At 47.5% G+C, this 12,640-nt stretch overlaps 1 protein-coding gene across 6 annotated transcripts in view; it reads left to right on the top strand.

The window, feature by feature from the left end:
* The window catches only part of ELN (elastin), a 63,397-nt gene that overhangs the window by 39,418 nt on the left and 11,339 nt on the right, over nucleotides 1-12,640 (top strand). For 3 of the 6 annotated variants that reach the window (XM_053366895.1, XM_053366896.1, XM_053366891.1), the window contains exons 15-23: nucleotides 809-853; nucleotides 985-1,077; nucleotides 1,698-1,763; nucleotides 6,610-6,732; nucleotides 7,106-7,144; nucleotides 7,793-7,897; nucleotides 8,863-8,919; nucleotides 11,856-12,002; nucleotides 12,421-12,483. In XM_053366895.1, the coding sequence (XP_053222870.1) occupies nucleotides 809-853; nucleotides 985-1,077; nucleotides 1,698-1,763; nucleotides 6,610-6,732; nucleotides 7,106-7,144; nucleotides 7,793-7,897; nucleotides 8,863-8,919; nucleotides 11,856-12,002; nucleotides 12,421-12,483 (738 nt within the window). The remainder of the gene's footprint in view (nucleotides 1-808; nucleotides 854-984; nucleotides 1,078-1,697; nucleotides 1,764-6,609; nucleotides 6,733-7,105; nucleotides 7,145-7,792; nucleotides 7,898-8,862; nucleotides 8,920-11,855; nucleotides 12,003-12,420; nucleotides 12,484-12,640) is intronic. The other 3 variants (XM_053366892.1, XM_053366893.1, XM_053366897.1) reach the window with 3 other exon arrangements.

Below are 12,640 nucleotides of genomic sequence, written 5' to 3' on the forward strand. Positions count from 1 at the left end.
AACCAAGGTGTGTCCGCCCTTATATAGACATTTTAAATTGCCCACCTTGGAGTCAAAGACCACCCCCAGAAACATCATACCTACATCACAGAAAGGGCGGGCTAAAGCAGAAATCTGAGTAGGTTGTTTACCTCATCATCTGAGTGGGTTGTTTAACTCCTGTCTGGCAAGTTACCTGTTAATGTTTACTGGATTGATACCCTGGGGAGCCTGGCTAGTCTTTTGTAATGATAAGTACTTAGTTCCTGAGCCAAGTAACAGGCTCACCCTATTCATACACAGATATACCCTTAGGACAGGATTTGTGAAGGAAAAGGCAATGGGGAGGCTCCTCCATTTGACCTTGCAGAGAAAACACCTGGTCAGCCTGGGAGTCAAAATGGCTCCATAGCTGTACAGCTTCAGACAAATGGCCTATATATCTATGTACATGTTTGCTTGGTACATTTATGAACCTTTATTATATACATAAGACCTTAATTTGTTTATTTCAGCAGACAGAAATCAACACATGCTTAGCCAACCCAGTGCCTCCAGATGTTGTTGAACTACAACTCCCACAGCTCCAGCCAGCCTAGCCAGGCTATCTGGGGCTGATGGGAGTTGGAGTCCAAAATGGCCCGGCTGGCTGAGGCTGATGGAGTCAAACAACTGCCCCAGGCTGCCAAAAGGCTTGGCTCCAGTGTGTTACTTGGTTTGGATCCTAGATTTCTGAAGCCAGTAAGTTGGGAGGGATATCTGTGCTTTGTGTCCTGAAGATTCTAGCAACGTGGCCACATCGCTGAAGCTCTTTTTGTTCTTTTTGCAGGTGTGGGAGCTCAGGTAGCCGCTGCAAAAGCAGCTGCCAAATATGGTGAGTGACACCATGCTGGAGGAGCCCATATGTAGCCATTCTCTTAAGCCCAGGCTCTGGCTGGCCCTCATTCACTCCTCTTTCTTTCTTTCTTTCTTTCTTTCTTTCTTTCTTTCTTTCTTTCTCCAAAGGTGCTGGAGCTGTGCCCGGGGCGGTCGGAGTCCCTGGAGCTGGGGCCCTTGGAGGAGGCTTGGTGCCCGGTGCTGGTGTCCCAGGAGCAATAGGTAAATGACCTTGGATGGGTAATAGGCGAACAGTTTTGTAGAGTTAATAGTCAATGCCTTTGGAGGAGTGATAGATAAGCATCTTTTAATGGGCAATAGTAAACACATTGGTTTGTATGTATGTATGTGGGTTTGATTTTTTCTTTCTTTTAGGTTCTTTATATTTTGACAAAGTAATAATCATAAATAAATAAGAATAAGAATGTGCACCCCACCGCCGAGACCATTCCATTGTAACTATCCAACCTCCCGAAATTTCAACACCTCTTGCAGCGGTTTGGCCCCTTTCTGTATTTCGTGCAGCTGTCAATAAATTTGTGAGCAAGTCTTTCACAGCCTGCGAGGCTTCTTTTCTTTGTTTTTGTAAGTCACCTTGAGTTGCCCCAGCAAGAAAAAGCAACTAATAAATTAAATAATAATAATAATAATAATAATAATAATAATAATAATAAATAAATAAATAAATAAATGATATGGATAATGATGAATGCGCTAGGTGAGTGCCTTTGCTGTCGTTGTGGCCAAAAGATTCTGCAGTTGTGCTCTTCAAAAACAAGCCCATCCAAGTTGGCCAGGCGAAAGGAATGGCTCTCAGCTTCTCTCACCCTTTTTCACTGCAGGTGCAGGTGGACCAGCGGCGGCGGCGGCAGCAGCAGCCAAAGCAGCAGCCAAAGCAGCAGCTTACGGTGAGCTGTTTACCCAATTGATCGATAAAACAGCCCAGAAATCACAGGATTTCTGCAGTGCTTAAAACAAACAGAAGCCGTAAAGGTAGAAATGCAAGTTCCGTCAATAGGTACAGTAGAGCTTACTGAGAATGCCTGCTGAAATCAAAAGGTCTTTGCCAAGTGCCTGAAATTCAACAGGGAGGAGGCGGCTTGCCTCATCTAAGCTCCACAAAGTCGGTTCCACAATCCTGAGGCTGATATGGAGAATGTGGCTCTCTATGAAAGTTGTTGTTCTCTCCTAACACTAGAACTCACAGGCATCCATGTGGGCAGATTCAGGACAGAGAAAAGAAAGTCCTACTTCATGCAGCACAGAGTTAAACTATGGAACTCGCTTCCGCAGGAGGCAGTGATGGCCAAACTGAATGGCTTTTTGAAAAGATCGGAAAGATTAATGGAGGAGAGAGATATCAATGGCTACTAGCCAGGGTGGCTCTGTCCACAGTAAGAGGCAATATGCTTCTGAATAATGCCAGATGTTGGGAGTCACAAGTTGGGAGAGTTTCTGTGGCACTCAAGTCCTGCTTATGGGCTTCCCTCTGGGGCATCTGGTGGGCCACTGTGACAGCATCATGCTGGGCTATGTTGGGTCACTGAGCAGTCCAACAGGCTCAACTTATGAGCCAGGTATCTGAGCCAAGGGCAACCCCTAACAGAGAACCCCTTTCCCCAGGATCTCAGTGGTTGGGCAAGGATATATGGAATCATATATGGTCCTTGAAGTATCCAAATTGTTGAGGGCCTTTTAATTTAATCCAGATTCTTTGAACTCGGCCTGGTAGCATGTTAGTGGCCAGTGCAAAATTGATAGGGGAAGGGGTCCAGTTTGGAGTGGGGGGAAGGGTACTTAACTCTTCCCCCATCTGCCATCTCACCCACAGTACACTCTATCTGCTTTTGTGAACTAACAGCAGGAAACTCTCCTTCCTTAGAAGCCTTGGACCAGAGAGTGGATGGCCACCTGTCAGGGAATCGTTAGCTGTTCTGCACTGTGGGGGGGGGGAATGGACCCTCAGAGTTCCTTCCATCTCTCTCTTTCTATGAAGCATGCATCTGAAGAAAAGCAAGTGTGGGGGGTGGGGTGGACAATGGTGAGATAGCATGGGAAAGGGGAAGGATTTCAACCAGGGCCGGATTTAGGTTTGATGAGTCCCTAAGCTACTGAAGGTAATGGGGCCCTTTATATGTCCAGCTGTCCTTTGTCAACAACAAATTGTCACTGTTTTTCGTGTTGAATATACACTATATGATAATTTATGGACCTAATAGGTATCTAAAGCCATTTGCACATAACAAAATATGTAGTTTATCATAAAATACATATTTTATGCAGGCACCCGATATATAAAAATGAGCAAACCAGTGATATTTTAGGGAGCAGGCTAGCAGGCGGTGCCCAGTACTTACACCATAGGAGCCTACACAACACAAAACACTGCTGCTGTATGTAGGTTTTATTTTATTTGTTTTTTATCTTATATTTTGGAAATGTACATCCAGTTTTTTTCCCTTTAATTTTTTTGGGGGGTCCCCAAGAGAGTGGGGCCCTAAGCTATAGCTTGTTTAGCTTATACGTAAATCTGGCGCTGATTTCAACCCTCCCCACGCTTCGCTCCAGATTGCATCTCTTTCCTCCTGCTCTTTAAGAGGCCTGCCAAAGACGTGGATCCCCAAACCCAGATTTTTTGTGTTTTCTAATGGAAATTTCATTCCTGCCACTCAACGCCCTCTTGTGTTTGGATTCGTGAATCAGGTTTGGATTTGGGGCGGGCGAGAAATCTTGCCCCAATTGCACAGAAGCAAGGATAAGTGCACTATCAAGAATGGATCCATGCCAGTGCTTCTTGAGTGCTGAGAATAAGATCTGATTTGGGGGTGGGGTGGATCTTCTGGACAGACTCCAGCTCCAAAGGTGCTTCAGCCAGGCTGGAGCCCCAACACACACACACACACACACACACACACACACACTTTCTTGGAGTCCTTAGTAACTCTTCCCCCGGCCTCAAGCATTGCACACCCAGCCGCACCTGATCTGCTCCAGAGAGCGATAGCAGCCTGGCCTGGCCTGGCCTGGTTTTCCTGGGATCGTCCCAGAACGCCATCTGGTTTTGATTGGAAGCAGGCGGCCAGTGGGGAACTGTGCAATTTTGGGATTGAAGAAAAGCCACAGTCGAATCAGGTTTCGCTGGAGTGTGTCTGCAAGGAAGAGAGGGAGAGAGAGAATGTACTCCTTTTCCAGCTTTTGCTGCGCTTAGTAACCTTCCGCCCTGTGATTGGTTAGGAGCGAGGGTGCCAGAGCTTCATGGATCATCTCTAGCCACACCACATTGGAGCTTATTGTGGGGGAGGGAACTTCCAGCGTTGAAGTTGGGGCACTTTAGTTGCTGGAGTAACTCGTCTCCACAGCAAGACCACAGACCAAAATCCGGTGTTCATTTCTGGTCACTTCACCTCAGGAAGAATAGTGTAGAGTTGGAAAAGGTTGAGGAAAGGGCAACTGGGGATGGAGCGAATCTCCTATGAAGGACAGTTTCAGCACTTGGGACTTTTTAGTTTAGAGAAAAGGCGAGTAAGAGGCGATATGATAGTGCTTTCTAAAATCATTCAAGGCATGGAGAGAGCGGACAGAGAAAAATTTCCCTCTCTCTCTCATAATAACATTGGAACTCCAATGAATCTGAATGTCGGAAGATTCGGGACAAGATTAAGGAAGTCCTTCACGCCCAGGTCAATGGAGTAGGTGAAATGAACCTGTGGAACTCCCTCCCACAGGAGGCAGCGGTGGCCACCAACTTGGAGGGCTTGAAAAGAGGATTGGACCAATTCATGGAGGAGGAGAAGGCTATTGATGGCTGCTAGCCAGGATGGCTCTGCTCTGCCTCCATAGCAAGAGGCAGCAATGGTCCTGAATTCCAGTTGCTGGAAACATAGGAGGAGAAAGGGCTCTTGTGCTCAAATCCTGCTTGCAGGTCTCCCATAATGAGCATCAGGTTGGCCACTGTGAGAACAGGATGCTGGACTGGATGGGCCCTTGGCTTGATCCAGCTGTGCACTTATTATGTTCTTGTGCTATGTTTAGCCCTGCATTTGCAAGGCATCGTCCTCGTATAGAGGGGCTTTGGCAGAGAGCAACTTATGACAGCCCTGAAGTGGCAACTACTCCCTGTTTGTTTTTAGCCCAGAGGTGGGTGGTGGTGGTTTGGATTCTCAGCCACCCCCTCCCCCTGTGAAGCACCCCTTGAGGTTGAAACAGAGGCTGGTTCAGCCTGAGTCTAACTCTCAACTTCATTCTGAAGCCTTGCACTCCATTGACCTGGGTGCAGAAATGTGGCGGATTTAAATATGTTAAAACTGATGCATATGCAAATATGTTTTTGCTCACAAGTCCTGAATTAGAAAGTGCATGAACTGTTTATGCTGTAATCTTTTTTTGCAGAGGTGGGGTGTGGGAGAGATAGGCTACAGTGAAATTTTAGGTTACTCCATTGATTCCTTATGGGTATCTACATTCCCAAAGGAGCTGGAGACGGGAGGGTCTGCTGAAACCAGAAGTTCAGGCTGCATGATGTTCCACATGCTTTTAGCTCTATGGCCCAAGCAGAGTTGGGATCCCACAGAAGAGGGAAGCTGCCCTCTAGTGCATCAGTCTGGCTACAACACACATGTGATTCTACGGGGTGTTGAACTGCAGATGACAGATGGGGGGGTTCCTCAATTCAAGACCAGATTAACCCTTCACTTTCCATATAGCCAGAAATGTTGACGTGGTGGCAGGAATCATAATTCATTGTGGAGCAGCAAAAAGCCCCTCATGTCACGTATAGATAATCCTATGAAAGGGATTCCAGTGATCTCGCCCATTGGGCTGCTTTGGCTATTTAAAATGTTGGGGTTTAAACTGAAATACGTCACTGATGTACTCTTTCACGGCCGTTCTTCCACTTTAAGCCTCAGTGAGATTTGCATATGGGGAGGCATGTGAAGGTTTGCTGTATATCTTAGACACACACCCTTCGAATTAAGTCCCACTGAACTGCCTTCTGCGTGAATGTTGGGTGCGACTTGCAGGAGAGAGGTCTTGCATGGGTTAAAACAGATAGGGACCTCCACACCCCCAAACTACCTCTGTATACCCAGTAGCATACCCTCCAACATTTCTCAGATGAAAATAGGGACATTCTATTCTACATCAAGAGGCTTCTCCCGTGTTTGATCTCCTGCACTCATATATTTCACATACACCTATACATCGGTCACCTTGAGACAATTGCAACCTTTAAGCCTAGCCTACCTCACAGGATTGTTGTAAAGAAAAAATGTGTGAGGGAAGGGGTCAACAGATCAATGGAATGGAATGGAATTGTAGCTGTAAGCTGCTTGGGCGTGGAGGAGAGGAAATGGAAAACAGGGACATTCCATGATCAAATCAGAAAGTGGGGTGGCTTCTGTCATTCCGGGACTGTCCCTGGAAAATCGGGACACTTGGCGGGTATGCAGTGGTTCCCGAACATTTTTGGGGCTTGCCTCTTTGGTTCCATAAACTCATCTCCACTGCCCTCTATTCTATAAAAAACACATGATTCAGAACAGTGGTTTGCATGAGCCCCTAAGAAATATAATAAAACAATGAAAGAGTCACAATTAATCATGCCTTTATTCAAAATCCAATTGAAAGTTATTTAGTTTAATTAATTCAACAAAATGGATTAATTTTATCCAGGGTGCGACTCCCCAACACCATTCCAGAAGCCAGCTGTGTTTCTGGCAATTTTTTACTCTCCTCTCCTCTCTCTTTCCCCAGGTGGCCGAGTTCCAGGGACGGGCATCGGTGGCGCTGGTGTCCCAGGGGTTGGGCCAGGTGGCGTAGTTCCTGGCGCCACACCTGGTGTTATTGGAGTCGGCCCAGGAGGAACTGGGGTAGGAGGTATGTGTCACAGAGGATTGGTGGGGGGACAGATGAGGAAGGTGAAGCCAAATTGGAGGGATTTGATCCTGTTTGCACATTCGTAATCTGCTTTTCGTGACTTACGAAACACAGACCCCCATCCTTTAAAATTTGCATTCCTCTGGCGTTTGCAGTGCATTTCTTCAGCCGAGTTACGTGTACAAAAATGCACGTACCAGAATAACTGTGCCTATAAATCATGATTCTTAATTCATTTCCTGCTCTTCGCCCTAAGGTCCCAGGGCAGGTTACAGCATTGAAGCACAATGTCAAAAGCGATTTTAAACAATTATAAGCGTACCTGCTTTACCTCCTATTTCTGAGACCTATCTTCCTGTTTTCTCTTTGGCAGGAGTGAGTCCCGCTGCAGCAGCAAAAGCAGCAAAGTATGGTAAGATCCTGAGTTGTTGAGTCACAGTTTTTGCTGGGGTTTGAGATGGTGGGCATGGAGAGATCCTGCCTCAAGTGGACTCCATAGCACTGGGCACACCAGGCAACCCCCTTAACATCCTTGTGCCCATTTCGAGTTTCATGTCTCAGAGGCGAAGAATAGGTGAGGGATCCACTTGGGTCACCAGTGAAATACCACTACTCGTCATTTTTTCACTTACCCAGCAATGGGGAGGGGAGCCCGCCTTCCAGCAAAGATCTTCCACTGCAGCCAGCCCAAAACAGATCCAAATAATCGGTGTCATCCAAAACCTCCTGGATTAATAGAATTGTAGATTTGGAAGGGACTCTCAGGGTCATCTTAGTCCAGCCCCCTGCAAGAGTTAAGGAGTGGAGACATCGCCACTCACTCTTGCCCCAGAATTGCAAACTCAGTCCCTGGCAGGACTTAACCCTAATCGGCTAGATCCAGGCCAGGTATCTTCTGAAGAGGCCAAACGATGACCTCCTTTAAGGGAGCTGCATGGTCCCTCAAAGAGGCAGTAGCCACCTCCGGGGTCTTTGTGGATCTTTGGCTGCTTTTAATGGTGGGGATCTGATGAGCTGGTTGGAACTGGCCTGGCTCTCATATTCATTTCTTCTGTCTCAGGTCTTATTCCTGGTGCTGGCGTTGGTGGAGTTCCTGGTGCTGGTGTTGGTGGAGTTCCTGGTGCTGGTGTCGGTGGAGTTCCCGGTGCTGGAGTTGCTGTTCCAGGTGCGTTTACATGAGAAGGTAACAACATGGCACCAGTTTACCTGCAAGATCACTTTGATTTGCAGAACCGGCACTGCTGCAAGTGCCACATAATACCCGTTACGTGTTTGCAAGAAAATTCATTTTTAGCATGGCAGCACCTACACTTGGGAACTCCCTGCCTTTTGACACCAGGCAAGCACCTTTTCAGTGCCTGCTAAAAACATCTTTTGTTCAAGCACGCCTGCGCAGACATGTAGAAATCTGCTGTGTCTTTTAATACTTTTTTTTAGCATATTGTAGATGTTATTTTTTGAAGTTTTAAAAGAGTTGTAGAGAGTGTTGGTAAAGTTTTTTTAAATTTCATTTTTATAATGTATATAAAACAGAACAATGATATCGAAAGATGAAAATTGAAAGGAGAAACTACAAGACAGACACACAGAATGAGTGCAGTTGCACACAGGTGAAAAGAAAGAAAGTTACAAGTAAATAAAATCAGCGTTATATGATAGCATAGTTCCAGATTTCTGATGTGGGCTGCCTTGAAAATGATGGTTTCGCTGTATATATAATAAAGGAATGGCAAATCATATTAAAAGCACCTGGGTGTGCTAGCCCCTGTGGAAATCTACAATATGCTTAATTTCCTGCATTATAGCTATATGGCAGAGTGAGTGGTACCAAGCGTCCAGTATAAGATTTTGGGTCCCGTCCCCCCATTGTGATTCCTATTCAAGTTGCCAAGGTCATAAGTAAGACCAATTCTTTTGGCACTGTATCTACATTGGTATCATCAGAAATATTCAGCAACTTAAAGAGTTGTTTTTACTGATAATTCTGTTGTTTGACTTGCTTTGTAAATCACTTTAGGGTTCTGTTTTTAAAACCAAGCAGTGCATAAATGAAATAGACAAGGTAGCTCCAGGAGTGCATGGGTGCCGTGGCTGGCTAGCCCCTTGACTCATTTTTGTCTCTGCCAACAGGAGCTGGAGTGTCTGCAGCAGCAGCGGCAAAGGCAGCGGCAAAGGCAGCCGCCTACGGTAAGCTGAGCATCCTCATCCTGTCCCAACAGCATTGGGGCTGCTGGATAAATCAGGGCAGGCCAACTCAAGGCAGGAAGGAATAGAAAGATCTCTTTAGGGAAACAGAACATGGGCTCAACTGTTTAAGAAAATCAGGCGATTATAAAGCAGCACTCCGGACAGACCACCTGATGCCACTTACCGTATTTTTCCCTCTATAACACGCAGATTTTTTCTCCTAAAAAGTAAGGGGAAATGTCTATGCGTGTTATTGAGCGAATGTGTGGTCCCTGGAGCCGACTGGCCCAAGTGCATCACACATTTTCTTCGAGGGATGTCTTCGTTGCGGTCAGCAGAAGCCAGGGAAGTGCTTGCTAGGAGGTTTGGCCACTCTGCAGCGTGACTGTGTGTTTGCTAGTGTGTGTGCTTTGTGAGTGTGTGGTTGCCTGTGTGTTTGTTCGCTAGTGTGGGTGCTTGGAGGGAGTGAGAGAGTGACTGACTGCTGCATCTTCTCCTGCAATTTGCCTTTTAAAAAATTGGAAGCAGCGGGGCAGTAAAAACCACCTCCGAAAGCCCCATTTTTCCCTTCTAAGGCTGCAGCTCGGCTTTGGGAGCCCTGAACCCCTGCCTTGTTCTTGGGGGATCTTTGAGGTTTTCCCTTTAGCTTTAACCCAGCCCCCTTATTTTACCAGTTTATCTTCATTCTCTGCGTTAGAGCCTCCCGAGAGAGAAAGCTGTTGCTTTCCTGCATTCTGCCTCAGGGTCTTACTGCCCACCCGCTTCTGTTTCATTACTGTGTTTGCTCAAACGGAACAAAGAGCAGAGAAAACCCCTCCCCTCCAGGCAAGCAGAGGGGAAAGCAGCGCGTCCTTCCTTCTACCGTAATTCCTCTCCGTGCTCCAGTGCTGCTGCGTCTAGGGACTCACAGGCAACACGCAGGTGGGGGGAGAGAAAGAGAGAGAGAGCTGGCTGGCTGGCTGGCTTGGGTGGGTGGGTGGGTGGGTGGGGGAACTTTTGCCTTCCTTTCCTCCCTCCGGTAAAACCCCTCTCCTGCATTCTTAGCCAGCTGCTTCTCCGCACACCCCTCTCGGTGCTCCTTGTCCATTCTATGTTTTTCCTTCCCTCCCCACTTAAAACGTGGTTACAAAGCACGGATCCACATGGATCCTCAGGATCTTTGCATAGGGTCACCCCAAATTCACCATCAGATCACATAGCATATCCATGGCTACAGCCTGCACCAAAAGAATCACGCACCCACTGTTGCCTGGGGCTGCAATGGTGCAAAAACGTGGTTACAAAGCATGGATCCACATGGATCCTCAGGATCTTTGCATAGGGTCACCCCAAATTCAACATCAGATCACATAGCATATCCATGGCTACAGCCTGCACCAAAAAAATCACGCACCCACTGTTGCCTGGGGCTGCAATGGTGCAAAAACGTGGTTACAAAGCACAGATCCACATGGATTCTCAGGATTTTTGCATTGGGCTACCCCAAACTCACTGTCAAATCACATGTCTGTGGCCACAGCATGAAGCACAAAAATGATACATCCACTGCTTCATTCAGAATTTTTTCCCTTGTTTTCCTCCTCTAAAAACTATGTGCGTGTTATGGTCAGGTGCGTGTTATCGAGCGAAAAATACGGTAATATATTACGGAAAACCCATAAAGTCTAGAGCAGTCATAGGCAAACAGGACCAGTGGTCAGGGATGATGGGAGTTGTAATCCTAAAACATCTGAAGGGCCGAGTTTGCCTATGCCTGGTCTAGAGCAGGAGCAAGGAAGTTTTTCAGCCCTTCTGTTTCAGGAAACTTTCGGAGGGATTCGTATGCCAGAGGTAGGCAGGGCCAGAGGCAAAGGTTTCAATCTGAAAGTTTTAGTCCTTTTTTGTGGTGGGTTAAACCACAGAGCCTAGGACTTGCCGATCACAAGGTTGGCTGTTCTAATCCCCGCGACGGGGTGAGCTCCCGTTGCTCAGTCCCTGCTCCTGCCCACCTAGCAGTTCGGAAGCATGTCAAAGTAGATAAATAGGTACCGCTCTGGCAGGAAGGTAAACGGCATTTCTGTGTGCTGCTCTCGTTCGCCAGAAGCGGCTTAGTTATGCTGGCCACATGACCCGGAAGCTGTACGCCGTCTCCCTCGGCCAATAAAGCAAGATGAGCGCCGCAACCCCAGAGTCGGTCACGACTGGACCTAATGGTCAGGGGTCTCCTTACCTTTATTATTATTTTAACTTTTTGAAACCCTTGATTTCCTTAGAGATAATTTTACTGTTTTTCCTTTTTTGTAAGCCGCTCTGATGGTTGGCTTTTGGCTTTTGTGTTTGTTTTTTACAATCAAGCAGTGTATAAATCTTATGAAATAAGTGAATAAATAGAAATGGGCAGGGCAACACATGTAGATTTTTGCTAGTTTCTACACACTCTCACACAGCCCTCTCTGTCCTCCATGTGGGGGAAAGCAAACATGCATTGCCAAGGGCCCAGCCAGGCAAAAAGCTCTTGAGAAGGGTATGAAGGCCCCGCTAACCATGCCAGGCTAGACAAAGCCAGGAGCAGCAGGTCTCGATGGATTCACAGAATTGTAGAATTGCAAGTGACCCACAGGGGCCACCTAGTCCAATTCCCTGCAATGCAGGAATCACAGCACAAGAATCCCTGATAGGCGGCCATCCAATCTCTGCTTAAAAACCTCTTCAGTGCTTCAGAGTCCACCACCTTCCGAGGGAGTCCGTTCCACTGTCAAACAGCTCTAACCCTCAGAAAGTTTTTCCTAATGTTGAGTCAGAATCTCCTTTCTTATCATTCGAATCCACTGGTTCAGGACCTCCCCTCTGGAGCAGCAGAAAACAAGCTAGCTCCATCTCCCAGGGGGCGGCACTTCAGGTATTTGAAGGTTTGCTGCAAATGGCTAATCTGACCTCTTGTTTGTCATTTCCTGCAGGGGCTGGTGTGGTGCCTGGCTATGGCGCCATTGGTGGTGTGGCACCTGGTAGAGTCGTACCTGGTGGAGTCGCACCTGGTGGAGTCGTACCTGGTGGAGTTGCACCTGGTGGAGTCATACCTGGTGGAGTCGCACCCGGTGGGTTAGGTAGGTTCCCCCCTCTGTGGGAAGTCAATGCCTTCTCAAGGCAACAGAGCGGCTCGTCCCGAAACCTTGGTCTTTGCAATAACATGGAGGCTGCTCCCGCTCTGTGGAACAACATCAAGATGTGACAGACACCCGCTCTCTGCATTTCCTGAAGACAATGGGAGAAGTGAGGCAGTTGTGGTGGGGGAGGAGGTTCCTGGCAGGCTTTCACAACTGGATGAAAAGGGTCTGTACTATGAGTGCGCACCACCCACTGCTCAAAAGCATGCAGGGTCCTGGAAGGACAGGAGGAGAATGGTAGATGGGCTGGGCTGGGGAAGAGCTTTGGCTAGTGGCCAAGGTGGTCAACCACTGAAATCAGACCTGGTGCGGGTGGCCCTGCTGACACCTCTCTCTTTCTCTCTTTCTCAATTCTCAGTGCCAGGAAGCCCCGTGGCAGCTCAAGCAGCAGCAAAAGCAGCCGCCAAAGCAGCCAAATATGGTAAGGAGGGCCACTGTGGTGTGTAGTGGTTAGAGTGTCCGACTGGGACCTGGGAGACGAGGGTTCAAATCCTTGTTGGTGGTGGAAGCTCACTGGGTGACCTTGGGCCAGCCACAGTCTCTCAGCCTGATCTGCCTCACGGGGTTGTTTGTGGGGA

This window comes from Podarcis raffonei, chromosome 15 (genome assembly GCF_027172205.1).
Source record: "Podarcis raffonei isolate rPodRaf1 chromosome 15, rPodRaf1.pri, whole genome shotgun sequence".
NCBI lineage: Eukaryota > Metazoa > Chordata > Lepidosauria > Squamata > Lacertidae > Podarcis > Podarcis raffonei.